This window comes from Leguminivora glycinivorella, chromosome 26 (genome assembly GCF_023078275.1).
Source record: "Leguminivora glycinivorella isolate SPB_JAAS2020 chromosome 26, LegGlyc_1.1, whole genome shotgun sequence".
NCBI classification, from domain to species: Eukaryota; Metazoa; Arthropoda; class Insecta; order Lepidoptera; family Tortricidae; genus Leguminivora; species Leguminivora glycinivorella.
Genome location: NC_062996.1, coordinates 10,485,233 through 10,505,262, shown reverse-complemented (window position 1 = coordinate 10,505,262; position 20,030 = coordinate 10,485,233). Strand labels below are relative to the sequence as shown.

Below are 20,030 nucleotides of genomic sequence, written 5' to 3'. Positions count from 1 at the left end.
TACAAAATCAATACATTTTAGGGCAAATATGGGTTAAATCAATGTAAGTAATTGACATTATAAAAAGTTTTCTGTGTTACGTTTTCCCATCCTCAACAGGAATATGCCTATTCAAAGTTTGTGCCATCTGTCGACGAGTAGAAAAACTATAATACAACGAAACCATTTGACATTTGACAGAAAAATGCAGTATCAAAACGCAAATAATGCCAAAAGAAATATTCTCGCACAAAATCCCATGAAATTGTACTGTTTATAAAGTTAAACATTAATGTTATTTAATAACAATGAGTGTGGATAAAGGCAAAGGGCCGATTTTCGACCCTGGCGTGTGTCGGTGCTGCGGTTCCATGAAGCGATGTCGTTTGTTGAATGTAGAATATCAGTGTATGGGGCAGAAAGAAGTCTATTCTGATATGATCATGGATTGCTTTGGGTTATTGGTAAGTAAATATTGGAATTTAAAAGAGAAATTAAATGTTACATATTCAGAAAAATACAATATTTACGTACTTTAACTTACTTTGCTTTTGTTTGTAAAAAACTTGGAGTGTATGGGAATTACTTAATGATTTTAAAGTACACAAAATTAACTTACTATATTGGTAAAGATTACCCATTCTAAATTTGACAGTAATTCTTTCTCACAGATGTCCCATTTAGATGACAAGCCTTCAGCCCGGCTGGTGTGTGCGACATGCGTGGGCCGACTACGAGAGGCCTCTGCCTTTCGAGCACAAGTGCTTCGTTGTGAGGCTGCGTTCCTTCAGCTAAGGATGTGCGAGACGGAGGCTGCAGGTAGTTATATATACAATACAATACTCTTTATTGCACACCTCACATTTTATTTATTTATTTAAGCTTTATTATTCTACAGAAAGATTTTCTTTTCTTTTAATTTAGTTTTTATTATTGATGGTATTCTGTAGACCCCTTCTGGGTAAAAGCCTCCTCCAGCCGTTTCCATTTTATTTTATCTTTTGCCATGCTTTGCCATTCCTTGCCTGCAGTAGCCACAATGTCATCCTGCCACCTGGATGTAGATGTAGATGTAGATGTAGTGTAGGGACGCCTGGCCGGATACAGGCGGGCTGTCGATCGCTGGTGCGTTCATTCAGCCCAATTCCCTGGAGTTGGAGCTGCAGGTTACTGTCCCGGCTGCCCTCCCACACTTCTCTCCTCAAATCTTCTTGTTTTCCTGCAGAACAGAAGGACATCTTTAAGTTTGACATCCTTGAGTTCATCTTCTCCCAGATTGTCTCTACCGAATGTGTCATGTCGCGGTGCCGCATACATGATACATTCTGCTAGTAGGTGCAAGCTAGTCTCCTCCTTACCACAATGTGGACAGGATTCGTCACTACTGATACCTATTATCTTCATATGTCTGTTAAGAGTGTTGTGTCCCGTTATGATACCGGTCAACATTCTTAGACTGTTCTTACCTAGTTTCAGAAGATACCTAGTTCTCCTTTGGTCTCTACCTTCTATCATCATCTTCGTTTGTCTACAACTGGTCTCTCTTTCCCAGGCTCTTTGTGCTTCCATCTCTTTTATCCTCTCAATGACTCCTTTCGTGACGTCAGCTGACATAGGCAGAGCCGGTTCCGGACCCAAGAATTCCGTCTCCGCCCCCGCCCTTGCCAACTCGTCCGCTTTCTCATTACCTGTGACTCCCTGGTGTCCCGGTACCCACGCAACCGTTACACTTCTATGCTTGCCTATCGAGTTTAGCTCTTCCCTGCATTCTCTCACCAGGGACGAGGTCACCGATATTCTCTTCAGAGCCTTTAGCGCCGCTTGACTGTCGGTGTATATGACCACGGCTCCATCTTGTTTGTCGCTTTCTTTTAATATACGTGCACAGCTCGCTATGGCACATACCTCTGCTTGGAACACGCTAGTGTATCTCCCTAGTGGTATCGACACCTTTTCTCCTAGTTTCGGGATTACTATTCCCGCCCCTGCTAGCTTTGTAGAGCTTCTCCTAGAGCCATCTGTGAAACATATAGTCGTTGGATGCACGACCTCTACCTTCCAGTTGTCTCTTTCTCCTATACGTACCCTATACTTCTTATCGAAAATCTCCTCCCTCTTTATGAGGTCATTATTGACCATCAGCATTTCTAGTTTTGATAGTGCCTCTCTTTGTATCAGTGCGTGTCTCTTGTCCACACAACTTCCTCTCCATTCCTTGCATGCTTTCATTCTGTACCACTGTTCCATGGCTCTCTTCTCTGCCTCAATCCAGAGGGGCTTTAAGCCTATCAGCACCTCCATAGCATGTGTCGGGGTGGTTCTCATAGCCCCCGTCATCATGAGGCAAGCTAATCTTTGTACTTTTGTCAGATTCTTCCGATATTCTCCAATATGGGTCCTGTGCCACCAGATCACCGCCCCATATAGCACCCTGGGTAGGATAATGGCTTTGTAAATCCAGTGGATCATACTCGGCTTCAGTCCCCAGTTCTTCCCTACTGCCCTTTTGCATTGGTACAGCGTTCTTATGGCCTTAGCCGTCTGCTCTCTGATATGAGTCCTGTATCTGAGCGAACTGTCAAGAGTAATGCCCAGATATTTGAACTCGTCTACCATTTCTAGTTCTACACCCTCTATTTTTATGGGTTCCAGCTCTTTTTCCTCTTGTTAGTGAATAACACCAGCTTAGTTTTTGACGGATTGAGATCCAGTCCTCTCCCTCTGCACCATCCCAGTACCTGTCTGAGACCTCTTACCATTATGTTCCTCATGACACTGAGGACCATACCTCTCACCAGTAGTACTCCGTCATCAGAGTAGGCCTGCATGTACAGGCCTCCCCTGTTGAGTTCTCTTACCATAGAGTCCAGAAGTAGACACCACATCAAGGGTGACAAGCAGCCTCCCTGCGGGAACCCCCTCCTGGGACTAATCGTCTTTGTTATACCTCCCAACTCCGCCGTTATAGACCTGCACCTTAGCATACTGCCTATCCACTGCGCTAATGTCGGTCGGATACCTTCTCTCACCAGACTCTCCTCAACGGCTTGGAAGGTAGCCCTGTCAAAGGCCCCCTCCACGTCGAAGAAGCAGCCTAGAGCATACTGTTTTGATTCTAGGGCCCTTTCCACCCTCACAGCTAGGTTGTGAAGAGCCGTCTCCGTTGACTTCCCAGCCATATATGCATGCTGATTCCCGTGAAGCGGGTCTCCACTGCCGTTGACCTTCTCTCTTATATGCTTGTCTATCACCTTCTCTAGGGTTTTTAGGACAAAAGACGATAGACTTATGCTTCTAAATGATTTTACCTCTTGGTATGATTTCTTGCCTGGTTTAGGTAGAAAAACCGCCCTTACCTCTCTCCACACCTTTGGAATGTGTCTGAGAGCGATACTTGCCCTGTACAGTTCCAGTAGGTCATCTTTTATATGCTCATACCCTTTCTGCAGTAGTACCGGTAGGACCCCGTCCGGGCCCGCAGACTTGAAGGGTGCAAAGGAGAAGAGCGCCCACTCCATCCTGCTCTCCTCCACCACTTCCGCCGCACCTCCCCAGTCGGCCTCCCCCCGGCTTACCTGCTCATCTATCTCTGTCACCTCCTCACAGCCCGGAAAATGTGTGCTCAGCATTGTACTCAGTACCCTCTCCGGCTCTGTGATTAAGTCACCGTCTACTCTTAGGCTCCCCAGTTGGCACGCCCGGTCTCCAGCTAATAGCTTTACCACCCTCGCACCTTCTGAGTAACTGTTAATGTCTTCTGTAAATCTTCTCCAGCCCTCCTGTCTAGCTCTCTCTCTTAGTCTGGTATACTTATTTCTGACCTCTCTATACTCGTCCCAGCTATGAGTGTCGCCTTTCTTTACCGCCACCCTCATAGCCTTGCGAACCTTCTTCCTTACCTTCTGTAATTCTCTGCTCCACCATGGCTGTCCTTTACCTGCCTGCACGAGTTTCTCTGGACATGCCTTGTGGTATGCTGCTGTTACTACCTCCTTCAGCCTGAGTGCTCCTTTGTCCAGGTCGTCAATACTTTCGTACCTTACCTACCACCCGAGACGGAAGTCCTCTTTAGCTCCTCTCCGAACTTCGTCCAGTCTGTTTTGCGTGGATTTCTTACCTTCATCTTTTCTACCCGACAATCAATGCTGTAGAGTATCCTTCGGTGGTCAGACATGCTGTCCTCCTCGTCCACCCTCCAACATTTTACCTTGCCTGATATCTCTCTCGATGCTACAGTGATGTCCAGCACTTCTCTCCTCGCCCTTGTTATAAACGTCGGTGTATCACCTGTGTTTATAATTTCCAGGTCATTGCTTATTATGAATTCTAATAGAGATTCCACCTGGATAGTGGATGTCCTCTCTTTCTTGATCCCTGTGGTCCTTTCCACTTTGTAACCTTTCCTGTCCACCTGTCATCGTTTAGCCTTGCCACGTGACCCGCCCATCTCCATTTCATGCTTTGAGCAAAGTGTAAGGCATCAGTTACTTGCGTCTTCTGTCTAATATCTGAGCATTTTATTCTGTCCTTTAACTTGATGCCTAAACAGCTTCTTTCCATTGCTCTTTGCGTGGTCTGTATTTTATTTTTGGTTGACTGGTTTAGGGTCCAAGTTTGACAGCCATAGGTAAGGCAAGATAATATGCTTGAGTTCATTACAGTTTTCTTTAGGTGTATCGGAAGTTGTGATTTAAGGATTTCTTTATGCGCCCAAAATTGTTTCCATGTATTGGCTATTCTTCTTTCTATTTTTTCTGTATGTCTTTCAGGGTTAAATGATATTTTGTTTACCAAGATATATATATTTTTGGACATATTCGAGTGCAGTGTTGTTTGCTAAAATTAGTATCTCTTTATTATTGGTCATAAGTTTAGTTTTTTCGAGATTCATCTCTAATCCTACATTTGCGCTACACCTCACATAGTTTACAAGTAATACACAAGAAACAAAAACAAATTAAACAGAGGTATTAACAACAGGTAGGTAGTTATATTTTACTAACACTTTTCCGAATTTACAAAATTCAAAGTTGGTATTTCTTGACATAAATATATGTAAAGTAAAGACCCATGAGAAGAGAAAAATCTGTCTGTCCGTCCGTCCGCGGATAATCTCAGTGACCGTTAACACTAGAAGCTAAAATTTGGTACCAATATTGTACATCAATCACGCTGACAAAGGGGTAAAGTAAAAAGTGGAAAAAAATGTTTTATTCTTTTTTTCCTTCCAATCCTGATGTAATATATTGTTGGATAGGTATTTAAAAATGAATGGGGGTTTCCGAAAATGATTTTTTTAATATTGTTAATATTTTCAGAAATAATCGCTCCATAGTGTCCTCTAACTTTTGAACCATAAGTTTAAAAAATATGAAAGAAATCACAAAAGTATCGTATCGTATAATCACGCCTGTATCCCATAAAGGGGTAGGCAGAGCACATGAACTACTAAGTTTCAGTGCCACTCTTGGCAAAAAGGGGTTGAAAGAAATCCATCACAAATGTAGCACTTTATAAAGAATTTCTAGGAAAATTATTTTGAATAGTTTTTGAGAAAAATACGGGAAACTATGGAACCCTACACTGAGCGTGGCCCGACACGCTCTTGGCCGGTTTTTTTCAACATCACTTTGCAAAATTGAAGGCTTCTACGATAACACATAATACACATATGTTTTACAGACAAGCAAGCACGGTTAGAGGCGTCAGCTCTGCTAGAGATAGAGGTCAAGCCGGAGCCTCCTGACGAGCCACCGGAGCCCCCCGGCTCGCCCGGTGACCCCGAGCCTGATGACACGGATCACCAGGACATGGCCGATAATGTTGATGATGAGCTGGATCTTCAGGAGCATGGGGAGGAGCCTGAACGTAAGTAACTGTTTTGAACTCATACTTGAATTTGTTTTTTATCACCCCGGCTCGCACCAATGAGTTTTTCGGAATTTATGTGCGAAATGTCATTTGACATTTGCCAGTCGCTTTTCGGTGAAGGAAAACATCTCGAGAAAACCGGACTAATTCCAATAAGGTCTAGTTTACCCTTCGGGTTGGAAGGTCGGATGGCAGTCGCTTTCGTAAAAACTAGTGCCTACGCCAAATCTTGGGATTAGTTGTCAAAGCGGACCCCAGGCTCCCATGAGCCGTGGCAAGTACCGGGATAACGCAAGGAGGATGATTACTTGAATTTGTTTTTTAATGTTATCAAAATCATGCAAACGAACATTCCAAATATGTATGTATATGTATCATAGAGAAATAAGTTAGGAAAGAGTTGTAACTCCACACATCAGTAAATGCAAGTTATTTGTAGTGACATCTAGCGTCGATCATGTGTCAATGCGTAAATTATTAGTACTGCTACTTGTCAATAGATGTCGCGACGAACGAAAAGTCTAATGCTCAACAATTTTTAGCTAATATTACAATAGTATTAATCGGTATTCTGTTTTCAATTCCTTCTGCTTGTAATATAAGTTGTAAACTGTTTTAATATTACTTACATTTCTGACACACGAGACATTGTTGACACCTAGTGTCGAGTAGTGGTACCACAGAATATATAATAGTACAAGTACAGAACGCTCACTCCTTTGATGTTCACAAAACGCCGCCATTCTAAATTCTTACCTACATTAACAAACGGACCGCACGCGTGCAGACGACATTGAATTCTATTGCGCCGCGCGAAGGTCGTCGCCACTGAATGGGCCGCGAACTCGCGGCCGCCGGCATGTACTTGTAGCGCGGCGAAAGGATCGCGGAGTGAGCCGCCCCTGGTGGTACTGATAAACTCCTTAAGTTGCGGGGGTCCATTAGCTCGTAGACTGCTTATAATCAAAGGGGCTGTATTCCTTGGTACCAACTTGTAAACAATAAATAAATAAATATTGGGGACACCTTACACAGATCAACTTAGCCCCAAACTAAGCAAAGCTTGTACTATGGGCGCTAAGCGACGATATACATACTTAAATAGATAAATAAATACTTATATACATGGAACACATCCATGACTCGGGAACAAATATCTGTGCTCATCACACAAATAAATGCCCTTACCGGGATTCGAACCCAGAACCGCGGCTCAGCAGGCAGGGTCACTACCGACTAAGCCAGACCGGTGATTAAATTTTAAATATTTTCATTGTAATCATAGTCAATAAACATTTGTTCTACAGCGGAGCGAGTGAAGTGCGATTCGCCAGTGGATTCAGACGACATGCCGCTGAAGCGACGGAAGAAACGCACGAAAAACGGCCGACTGCCGCCCGTCCAACAACCGCCTGGTAAGTACTTACTTATATATTTCTCCACAAATATATGAACGCGCCATGTTGCGGAATTTCATTAGAACTGTTTTCTTCATACTATACTGAACTATCACCCCATACATCAGAATAATAGCGTATGACATTCGTCTAACTTATTGCACATATAGCTTTTAAAATATACTAATTTTAGTAATAAATACACGGGCTAGGGTTTTAGGATTGATTACAAACTATAATTTTAATTTAGGTGAATGTAAGTAGGCTGAAACGAATCGAGCTTATAAACCTATAAAAAATGTTGCTATTGAAATATCCATGGTGAAGGTAGAAAAATATACAATATAGATATCGTCACTACTTTTAAAAAATCTCGTATCTCACGCTGCTCCTCAATGTTAAGACGCAGTAAGTCTATATGTATTCCATACATACTTACTACAATTTTCTTTTTATTGACAGACGAAGATACAAGTTTTTTAGGGTTCCGTAGTCAACTAGGAACCCTTATAGTTTCGCCATGTCTGTCTGTCCGTCCGTCCGTCCGTCCGTCCGTCCGTCCGCGGATAATCTCAGTAACCGTTAGCACTAGAAAGCTGAAATTTGGTACCAATATGTATATTAATCACGCCAACAAAGTGCAAAAATAAAAAATGGAAAAAAATGTTTTATTAGGGTACCCCCCCTACATGTAAAGTGGGGGCTGATATTTTTTTTCATTCTAACCCCAACGTGTGATATATTGTTGGATAGGTATTTAAAAATTAATAAGGGTTTACTAAAATAGTTTTTTGATAATATTAATATTTTCGGAAATAATCGCTCCTAAAGGAAAAAAAAGTGCGTCCCCCCCCCTCTAACTTTTGAACCATATGTTTAAAAAATATGAAAAAAATCACAAATGTAGAACTTTATAAAGACTTTCTAGGAAAATTGTTTTGAACTTGATAGGTTCAGTAGTTTTTGAGAAAAATACGGAAAACTACGGAACCCTACACTGAGCGTGGCCCGACACGCTCTTGGCCGGTTTTTAAAAGTAGTGACGATATTTTGGTTTATTTCAACATTTCACTATTCTTTGTCAACAAAATTTTGGGCCACCCTATACAATAATTGGATGATTATATTGTATTCTACAGTTTCTACACGTATGTGATTTAAGTATTGTTTTTTTTATTAAGTCTTTATTGCTGAATTTTTTTATTGTTTAATTTAAGAATCGAAATTAAATAGAAAAAGAAGCGCCGTAAGCATAGTTACACAATTAATTAAATACTACAAAGTCGAACTTATCCCTATATGGAATCACTTCCAGTTAGCCTTTGAAGAAAAGGAAAAATAAGTAAAATATATCAACAGGAAGAAGACGCTGCAAAAATATTAATAAGAAAACCCCCATAAAATATTACAAGCTTTTATTCAACTTGCCTTGTCAATATGTTAGTGTGCGTCAAAACGTAGAAACTTAATTTGACCCACTTCCCGGTTTCCGATTGAGCTGAAATTCTGCACACATATGTAAATCACGTGACAAATTGACAATGCAATATTATGGTATCATAGAGCTGATCTGATGATGGAGCAGAAAGGTGGTTATAGGAACTCTGTTATGAAACTGGAGATACGACGTTTAGGGTAAGGGGTTTTTAAAAACGTCTCGGAGAGCAATAGATGACTGTTGAAAGAAAGGTACAGTCGGCGATAAAAGCTTGTGCCAAAAATTATTTTTTTGCAAAAAAACTTGTTTGATTCTAATCACACTAAAAATACCATAATTTCTAAAAAGCAACTGACAAGCTCATGGAAATTAAATGAAAAGAAATAAAGTTCTTGGATATAAATAAAAAGAAGAACAGAAAAAAGAAAATCAATAATTAAGTCCTCTTTTCTTTGTAGGTCTGGAAGACCGAGATCACAGAATGAGCGCAGAGGACGAGACCGAACTAAAGAAACACAGAGCCAATATAAAGATCCTTCTAGAACACTCTAACGCCACGCCTATACGCTGCTACAGCGGTTTCGGATACAAATGCTGTTACTGCACAGATATGTACAGAGACCCAAATGATTTAAAAACACATACGTTAACTAAACATAATGTTAAAACAAGAAAATTATTAATGCAAAGAAATCACCTTTATGCCTTCCTTGTAAGACTAGATATAACTGGACTAAAATGTACGTTGTGCCATCAACAAATGGAAGCGCTGAACGACTTAATCGAACATTTAATGAAAACTCACAAGAAGAAATTACATGATGTGAAAAGTCATATACTTCCATTTAAATTCGACGACGGTTTAAAATGTGTTATATGCGCAAAGGTTTTTAATAAATTTAGAAGTTTACAAGAACATATGAATGTCCATTTTAGAAATTATATTTGTGATGTTTGCGATACTGGGTACCCTAATAAGAGAATGTTAGTCCAGCATTGTAATATGCATAAAACTGGTGTTTTTAACTGTGAATATTGTTCGAAAAGCTTTAACACAGAACAGAAAAAGAAGTTACACGAAAGATTTGTTCATATATACGCGAAATCAAACTTTTTGAACAAATGTGGCGTCTGTAAGGAGCGATTTAAAAGTTACAGGACTAAAGAGCAACATATGCTTGAGATACACGGAGTGTCGAGCGCTGTCAAATGTCAAGCGTGTGAAAAAACGTTTAAAAACCAAAAAGTACTGACGATCCACGTGCAAAGAGACCATTTAATGCTGCGTCCTCATAAATGTACAGTCTGTGATATGTCTTTCTTTGGAAAAGAGGAGTTAAAAAATCATTCTGTAAAGCATACGGGGAGTAGGGAGTTCAGATGTGGGATGTGTTTGAAGGAGTTTGGGAGGAGGAAGACGCTGCGAGAGCATATGAGGATTCATGAGGAGAGGAGGTTCAGGTGTGAGCAGTGCGGAGTTGGGTTCGTGCAGCGATGCAGCTGGAGAGCGCATATGCGGGCGAAGCATGGTGTGGCGTGCTAGGATAGTAAGTGTATTATTTGTAAATCGATTTATATTTACGGTATTTAGTTGTTACACAACAGTTGTTAGTGGGACTATAAAAAATGACGACACAGTACATTATTTATTTTTGTGTTTGATTTGACAAACGGGCCTCTCGCTCGTTTTTGCCCAAAACGTGCAAGTTGTGGAATGAGCTACCTTCTGAGGTAGGATGTGAAAAGTCATATACTTCCATTTAAATTCGATGACGGTTTAAAATGTGTTATATGCGCAAAGGTTTTTAATAAATTTAGAAGTTTACAAGAACATATGAATGTCCATTTTAGAAATTATATTTGTGATGTTTGCGATACTGGGTACCCTAATAAGAGAATGTTAGTCCAGCATTGTAATATGCATAAAACTGGTGTTTTTAACTGTGAATATTGTTCGAAAAGCTTTAACACAGAACAGAAAAAGAAGTTACACGAAAGATTTATTCATATATACGCGAAATCAAACTTTTTGAACAAATGTGGCGTCTGTAAGGAGCGATTTAAAAGTTACAGGACTAAAGAGCAACATATGCTTGAGATACACGGAGTGTCGAGCGCTGTCAAATGTCAAGCGTGTGAAAAAACGTTTAAAAACCAAAAAGTACTGACGATCCACGTGCAAAGAGACCATTTAATGCTGCGTCCTCATAAATGTACAATCTGTGATATGTCTTTTTTTGGAAAAGAGGAGTTAAAAAATCATTCTGTAAAGCATACGGGGAGTAGGGAGTTCAGATGTGGGATGTGTTTGAAGGAGTTTGGGAGGCGGAAGACGTTGCGAGAGCATATGAGGATCCATGAGGAGAGGAGGTTCAGGTGTGAGCAGTGCGGAGTGGGGTTCGTGCAGCGATGCAGCTGGAGAGCGCATATGCGGGCGAAGCATGGTGTGGCGTGCTAGGATAGTAATCAGCGCTATACGCGGGTTTCCCTAAACGTGCCTCAGAGAAAAATTCATAAATAATTTAGTGAGTTACATATATACAATCATACATACAGTCACGCCTGTGTCCCATGAAGGGGTAGGCAGAGCACATGAAACTACTGAGGTTTCAGTGCCACTCTTGGCAAATAAGGGGTTTAAAGAAAACGAAACTGTGACATTGCAGTGACAGGTTGCCAGCCTCTCGCCTACGCCACAATTTAACCCATATCCCACAGTCGCCTTCTACGACACCCACAGGAAGAAAGGGGGTGGTGAAATTCTTAACCCGTCACCAAACGGACAATTAATTAAGTGAGTTAGTTTTCAAAAATCCCGTCTGATAAGAATCAAGATAATAAGATGCTCTAATTGAATCCAGGGGCGGCTCACTCTGTGATTCTATCGCCGCGCTACAAGTACATGCTGGCGGCCGCGAGTTCGCGGCCTAATCAGGGGTGGCGCGCGTTCTCACGGAACGCACGTTCGCACTTTCTATTGTTACTTTATGTCGCGAGTTTTTTTAAGGTTCGTATACGATGGCTGCGTGTGGAATGTCTAATGATGCTTAGTTGAATAAACATCATGAATAAAATAAATAAGTACCATAGGACATTCTTACACAGATTTACTATTGATTAAGTCCCACGGAAAAGTTGAATAAGGCTTGTGATGTTGGGACTTAAACAAGAATATATAAATACTGTATTTATACCTAGAAAGTACCCAAGATTTGAATGAAAAATATTCTGAGTATTAATTCGTTTTAATCCGATAGGCAACCCTATAGGCTCCGGTCGCCACGCACGTGCGGCTCGTTTCTTTGTAAGAATTTTGTAGGCATTTAAAAAGGCGGTATTTCGTGAACATCAAAGCAGTGGGCCTTCTGTACTTGTTCTATTATATATTCTGTGTTGAAACTTTAATTAAATATATCTATTACATAATGAAAAGTGTAGTATTTCACCGACTAAAACTATCAATTTTACATTATTTTGACGTTTTTCTTGAATTTTGTCTATTTGTTGCAGCGCTCCCCATGTCCAAAGTCCAGCAGCTAATGCGCGAACGCGACCCCTCATACATGATCGACACAAACGTCGTCACCATCGTCGAAAACTCCTACATCTGCCCCTTCAAGTGTCGACACAACCATCTCCTCTGCTACTACTGCGGTACCAACTTCCCAGACCCAACCAGTCTCCGAGACCACACAGTTTCAGAACACCACCCGAAGAAATTCAAAGTGATCGAACATAAGAAGATGATCAAAATGGACTTAACTAGAATTGATTGTAGACTGTGCAGTGAGAATATAAGTGATTTAGAAGAGTTTAAAAAACATATAACGACAGTGCATAATAAGAAATACTATTTTAACGCTAAAGATTTAATATTACCGTTTAGATTGACTTTGAATGAACAGCAGTGCGCGTTGTGTGATGACGTGTTTCCATATTTCCACGCGTTGAATAAGCACATGAACAAGCACTTCAGTAACTACGTGTGCGAGACGTGTGGGCTAGGGTTCGTGGACAAGGGGAGGTTCGTGATGCACCAGCAACGGCATGAGGGGGGGGACTTCCCTTGTGCCACTTGCGGGAAGATATTCAGGGCGCAGTACAATAGGTGAGTTGGTGTTTTCACCTGATAATGACCACCCAAATTCAATAATATAATGGGCGTTTTTGCGAGAATCCAAAAAACTTTTGTTTCTAAAATAATAGGTAAATTTAATGTTTTTCCTATTCGGAATCACGAGGTGTGTGTGTGGATTGAGTGAGCACCTTCCGAAAATAAAAAAAAATATGCTGATCATTTAGTAAAAGTTCTAAAACAATTGTAAAACGAATCTCTGAATTTGTAAAAAGATAAATCAAAAGATACAGCCATTAACATGTGCTCACTCAGTTCTCACAAACTACCAACGAAAACAGTGAATATATTCATTTAACGTATAATATTTATATACTAACATTTAGTAAAAAATAGGCCAACCTACCTCTATAAATATTAGATCACCTAGTGACGTATTAAATTTTTTACAAATAGTTTCTTATGCTCACTCAATCCACACACTTTTGAAAAGCCGAATTTTGATGAAAAACATAAGATTTAGACCGCTATTATATGTGTATAGTTTAGTAAAAGTGAAATGGGAATTTGTAAAATACAAAACGAACCACTAACGTGTCAGGTTTTTTTATAATAAATTTTTGTAAGTGCTCACTCAGTCCACACGTTTTGTGAAAGTTAAAAATGTAAATATCTTACGATTTGTAGCACCTAAGACACTCGAAAGTACTTCAACATTTAGTAAAAATTTTTACTAAATATCCACCATCTAATATTTTATATTCGTTGTCTGGTTTTAAAGATATTCAGACATAACTTTTCTCATACAAATGTATCAAGTAGGGTGACCACACTATGTCGGCTCCTGATTTTCCCCACCTTCCCATTGTCATATTGAGATTGGGGAGTTTCGTTCGTTTAATTTTGATAATATTAAACTAATACCATATTAATTATCCATCTGCAAACTGTTTTTAGGTTATGTTCTTGGCCTAGTGATGATGTGTATTGTGTAATTTTTATCGACGTCAGGATAATAACCATATCGACATCCATGCATTAAAAAGGACATGAATGATAATTGGTAAGAAACAAAGAATATAATACTTCACTAGTAAGAAACCAGAACCTGGTAATCTAATCGCGCTAACAGATGAGCGTACCGGATTGGTAAGTGGGAGCGAGAAATAGTTATTCTTTTCTCGCTCCCACTTACAAATCCGGTAAACTATTATCAAAATTGAACGAAACTCCCCAATCTCAATATGACAATGGGAAGGTGGGGAAAATCAGGAGCCGACATAGTGTGGTCACCCTGCTTGATACATTTGTATGAGAAAAGTTATGTCTGAATATCTTTAAAACCAGACAACGAATATATATTAGATGGTGGATATTTAGTAAAAATTTTTACTAAATGTTGAAGTACTTTCGAGTGTCTTAGGTGCTACAAATCGTAAGATATTTACATTTTTAACTTTCTCAAAACGTGTGGACTGAGTGAGCACTTACAAAAATTTATTATAAAAAAACCTGACACGTTAGTGGTTCGTTTTGTATTTTACAAATTCCCATTTCACTTTTACTAAACTATACACATATAATAGCGGTCTAAATCTTATGTTTTTCATCAAAATTCGGCTTTTCAAAAGTGTGTGGATTGAGTGAGCATAAGAAACTATTTGTAAAAAATTTAATACGTCACTAGGTGATCTAATATTTATAGAGGTAGGTTGGCCTATTTTTTACTAAATGTTAGTATATAAATATTATATGTTAAATGAATATATTCACTGTTTTCGTTGGTAGTTTGTGAGAACTGAGTGAGCACATGTTAATGGCTGTATCTTTTGATTTATCTTTTTACAAATTCAGAGATTCGTTTTACAATTGTTTTAGAACTTTTACTAAATGATCAGCATATTTTTTTTATTTTCGGAAGGTGCTCACTCAATCCACACACACACATCACGAGCTCTTGCATTTGCGACGGCTCATGAGAACCTGGGGTCCGCTTTGACAACTAATCCCAAGATTTAGTAGGCACTAGTTTTACGAAAGCGACTGACATCTGACCTTCCAACTCGAAGGGTAAATTAGGCCTTAATGGGATTAGTCCAGTTTCCTTACGATGTTTTCCTTTACCGAAAAGCGTCTCTCAGATATCAAAGGACATTTTGTACATAAGTTCCGAAAAACTCATCTATACGAGCCGAGATTTGAACCCGCGACCTCCGGATTGAAAGTCACACGATCTTACCGTTAGGCCTGATTTTTTTATTGAGCTCGAATATTAGATCTTCGACAAGTTTACGTGAGTGACCAGGGGCCCGTTTCTCGAAAGGTACAAGCCTTGTATTACAAGTGCGCGAACTGTCAAATCGTATGGGTTGTCATGGAAACACACTTGTAATACAAGGCTTGTATCTTTCGAGAAACGGGCCCCAGATTTTACATGTTTAATATTCCAACAAGGCCTAGTTACTCCGGGTTGGCAGATGGCAGTCGCTTTCGTAAAATTAGTGCCTGAGCCGAATCTTGGGGTTAGTTGTGTATGCAAGAGCGATAGAGATAGATAGCTACGAAAGAGATTTTATTATGAGCGTTTGTGTATTCTGCTACGCACACAGAGGCGACTACAAATACATGCCGCCGGCCGCGAGTTCGCGGCCCATTCAGTGGCTCATTCATTCGACCTTCGCGCGGCAAAATAGAATTCAATCACTTGTAGTGTAGGTAAGAATTTAGAATGGTGGCATTTTGTGAACATCAAAGGGGTGAGCCGTCTGTCTTGTACTATTAAGACACGAGTTTAAATAAATAAATATTGGGGACACCTTACACAGATCAACTTAGCCCCAAACTAAGCAAAGCTTGTACTATGGGTGCTAAGCGACGGTATACATACTTAAATAGATAAGTACATCCATACTAATATTATAAATGAGAAAGTGTGTGTGTCTGTTTGTTTGTCCGTCTTTCACGGCAAAACGGAGCGACGAATTGTCGTGATTTTTTAAGTGGAGATAGTTGAAGGGATGGAGAGTGACATAGGCTACTTTTTGTCTCTTTATAACGCGAGCGAAGCCACGGGCAAAAGTTAGTACTTATATACATAGAAAACATCCATGACTCGGGAACAAATATCTGTGCTCATCACACAAATAAATGCCCTTACCTGGATTCGAACCCAGACCGCGGCTTAGCAGGCAAGGTCACTACCGACTGAGCCAGACCAGTCGTCATTTAGCCTATTTGTTTTTTCAGAGATCTCCACATAGACCGCGTGCACAACAAGCGAGGTCGTGTCTTCTGCCCCAAATGCGACGTGAAACTCATGTCCTACACGCAGAAACTCAAACATCTGGTAGAGGTACGAGATTAGGGTTGCAAAAAACGTTTTTTTTTCTGGCTTGTAAAAAAAACGTGAAAAAGAACAGTTATTTCTTGAGTATGTTTTTTTTATAAAGTAGGTACGAAATCCCAAAATTTGCAAAGCAATACGTTACTACTTTTATAGGGTTTTTTAGACTTTATGTTTTTATTTTATTTATTCAGAACACATACAGTCATTCGTCATACATTATGACAAGGGTTTATATAAATACACCGTGTTTTTTTTGTTTTCCGTTAAATTCGACACGTCGTTAGGTTAATTATCAGGAACCACCCTGTATATCACTTTTAGTTAAATTCGCAAAAAAAATGTTCATCATTTTCATACATAATAAATGAATCTATTAGTGTGAGAGACCCTTTAGAATAACATTCAAGCTACTGTCAAGTGATTGACGGCACATGTCAAAACGAAATTGGTAAAGGCTGTCACACACGTGTTCAGTAATTATCTTTATTTATTTAATAACTCGATAACCGTAAGAGTTAAGACGCTAGTTTCTTAGAGAAATTAATTGTATTTGATCTAAAGAACCATCCCTTAAAGTTAACGGAATTCAATAAAAACAGGTTGTATACGCATGCGAACTTACTCTAAAAAAGACCTAGAGGTTCATAAAATTCAGAACAGAAAAAATACATAACACAAGCAAAGCTATGCTAAGGTTATAAATGTTATAATGTTCTATTCTAGGTACACGGCGATGCGCCGCTCTCGTTCCCTTGCAGTCTTTGTGAGCGCGTGTTTGGCACGAGGCGCACGCTCACCATACATCGCAGGAAGGACCATTTGAAGGACTATAGGTATGAAAAGTTTTTTTTAATAGCCTATAATGTGTCCCACTGCTGGGCAAAGGCCTCCCCTGTTTTCCGCCACTCGTCACGGCTCTGTGCTCTCGCCAGCCGCCACAAAATGAGTCCAGGTCTTTCCGCCATTTAAATCTCTCTCTAATCTCGTGTAAATGAAAAGTTTTATTGCAAAAAAAAAAATGTGGCACAAACTTTTATCGCCGACTGTACCTTTCTTTCAACAGTCATATACTGCTCTCCGAGACGTTTCTAAAAACCCCTTACTCGAAGGTGATACGACGCTTCATGACAGAGTTCCTATGACCACCTTTCTGCTCCATCATCAGATCAGCTCCATGATACCATAATATTGCATTGTCACGTGATTTACATATGTGTGCAGAATTTCAGCTCAATCGGAAACCGGGAAGTGGGTCAAATTTAGCTTAGATATCGGAAGGATTTCAAAAGCGAAAATCAAAGATGGCGGCTTCAATGCACGGGATATCAGTCCTACATCCGATATCGGATCAGATAATGTGAAAATGCATTTGCGGTGTGGTAAAACTATTGTTCGAATAACACACATTTTGTTCCGGCGATTTGATAATGCTATTAAGTTTAGGTATCCGCCCGGTCAACGGAGAACGCTGGTTTGATTCCAGCTCGGGACCATTTGAGGCCTTTGTCACTTTTTCTTTGTATATGACATTTATTTCATGTGTATGAAGTACTATCTTTTGCCCGTGGCTTCGCTCGCGTTAGAAAGAGAGAAAAAGTAGCCTATGTCACTTTCCATCCCTTCAACTATCTCCACTTAAAAAATCACGTCAATTCGTCGCTCCGTTTTGCCGTGTAAGACGGACAAACAAACAGACACACACACTTTCCCATTTATAATATTAGTATGGATAATAGTAGTGCGACTACTTAAAGTACAAATTAAAATGTTTTCCATGAAAATAATTTAAGACGCTACAGCAGCGAAAATGCTAAAATGGATTTAGTAGTGTCATTAACTAGATTTATCGAAAAAAAATTGTCCATTCAGAACAACTCAGTTAAAAGATATTTTTATTTTTTTTTTTTTTTTTTTATACTACGTCGGTGGCAAACAAGTATACGGTCCGCCTGATGTAAAGCGGTCACCGTAACCTATGGACGCCTGCAACTCAAACAGTGTCACATGCGCGTTGCCACCCCATTAGAAACTTGTACACTCCCTTTTGCTGTGTTAAGTACATAGCAAAAAGGAGTGTACAAGTTCCAAGGAGGGTTCGGGTTGCCGACGACTCAAAGGACAATAGACGGAACAAGTTAGTTCCGTAAGTCCTCCCGTCATCAGCACACCGCACCCTCGTTGAGCTCTGGCAGCCTTACTCACCGGCAGGAACACAACACTATGAGTAGGGTCTAGTGCTATTTGGCTGCGGTCTTCTGTAAGGCGGAGGTACTACCCCAGTTGGACTCTGCTCTAGATTCGAGCGAGACGATATCCGCTGTGCTGTGCCCTACCACACAAAGCGGAATATCATTCGCTATGCCCTACCTCCTACTAAAATCTTTGCGAAAAAATCTTTAAAATCGAGGTTCCGCTCTCGACTGTTTCCTCCTTCAAAATTTAATAAATCGTAACGAAAGTTGAGAATCTGAATAACAATGAAATAATCTGTGTCGGACCGTTTCGTTTTTCTTGGCTAATTGTTACCAATTTTGAATACCAGACCTTTTTTTGCTCCGTAATCAATAAGGCCGTTTTTGGAAAATTTTGATGGGCTCTAGCGTCTTTTAAAATAAGAATAAGTATCAAAAAAATCAAAACGGTCCGACACAGAGAAAAATAATAATCTGTGTTAAAAAAATCAGTGCTCTATCTCCAAAAACCAGGGAGGAAATAGTCGAGAGCGTTTGTATGGAGAACTGACCCCTCCTGTATCGTCTTAATTTGTTCTTAGAGTATTATTAAGTTCGTAATGTCTACATTAGTTGAGCATTTCTTTTTTTTTTGCCAATAAAATGTTTTTGATTGTTTTAGGGAATTTTAGGTCAATTGTACTCAGAATCACGAGTACTTCCAATCTCACTGGGAGACAAAAAGTGTCCCAGAATTTTCATACATTTTTGTTACAACATGTACGGAAAATGGTAACAAAATAAGAAAAAATCGTATGGGACAATTTTTTTAACTACCAGGATTGAAAAAGCTAGTAGGTAATTCTGAGTAGAAATAGCGTATTTTTTTCAAAAATATCACTTCATAAAAGTGGCAAAAAAAAGAAATGCTCAGTTAGGTACCTAGTCTTCATATATCTTGCACTAATATTTTACCATTTCCCCCAGATACGAGTGCCAATTCTGCGGCCAAAAGTTCTTCACCCGTTTCGCCCTGAACAACCACATGCCGACACACACTCGCGAACGCAACTTCAAATGTAAAGTGTGCGAGAAAAGTTACCCCCGACTGAAGACGCTTAAGGACCATATGAGGATCCACACGAATGACAGGAGGTACAGGTGTCACGTGTGTGGACAGGCCTTTATACAGAACTGTAGCTTGAAGGGGCATATGAAGAGTCAGCATTCGGAGTTTGGGTAAAAACATAGGTCGCTGTACAAGCACAGTATGGCCACTCCCGCTCCCCGCTGAAAGTGCCGCCCACCCGCTCTCGGTTACCTCACAGTTACCGCCTGTCAAAAACGCGAGCAGTCGACCTGTCATATTTCACTCATACAAGCATAGTACGCGATTACCTACACGAGCTAAAACTGTGTGCTAGGAACATGCCTCTTTGATATATTTGATCGCCAGTGTCCAAGTGTAAAATAGTATGGAAGTTCTTTTTTTATTTTAGGTATAGTATACGCAAAACGTTTATAAAAACATCACAGTGACATATAAATGTCGCCACACTAGTTGTATAAAAAAAATACTCATTTTAGCCCTTTGTACGGCCAGCAACACAATTTGTTTAGTCCTGTATTTTGTTAATTTTACATATACATTTTGTTGATTTTTGACAACTGTACATATGCTGTTTATATTAAACACTTATTTATGATGTGATTGTCTCTTTTACCACCCTTTACCATAGAGAAATAAGGGAAG

At 39.9% G+C, this 20,030-nt stretch overlaps 1 protein-coding gene across 1 annotated transcript; it reads left to right on the top strand.

Moving 5' to 3' along the window:
• Positions 1-215: 215 nt before the first annotated feature.
• LOC125240003 (zinc finger protein 260-like) lies at positions 216-19,976 on the top strand. Its single transcript, XM_048147801.1, has 8 exons — positions 216-443; positions 651-798; positions 5,662-5,847; positions 7,158-7,265; positions 12,196-12,793; positions 16,007-16,112; positions 16,830-16,939; positions 19,265-19,976. The coding sequence occupies exons 1-8, from the start codon at positions 288-290 to the stop codon at positions 19,518-19,520; spliced, it is 1,668 nt and encodes a 555-aa protein (XP_048003758.1). The 5' UTR covers positions 216-287; the 3' UTR covers positions 19,521-19,976.
• The last annotated feature ends 54 nt before the right edge of the window (positions 19,977-20,030 follow it).

Excerpts from the sequence above, each read along its gene's own strand:
- LOC125240003 (XM_048147801.1), top strand. The coding sequence starts at position 288 with ATGAGTGTGGATAAAGGCAAAGGGCCGATTTTCGACCCTGGCGTGTGT. Across the intron at positions 7,266-12,195 it reads GCCCGTCCAACAACCGCCTG|CGCTCCCCATGTCCAAAGTC; the intron begins GTAAGTACTTAC and ends TATTTGTTGCAG. Across the intron at positions 16,940-19,264 it reads GACCATTTGAAGGACTATAG|ATACGAGTGCCAATTCTGCG; the intron begins GTATGAAAAGTT and ends CATTTCCCCCAG.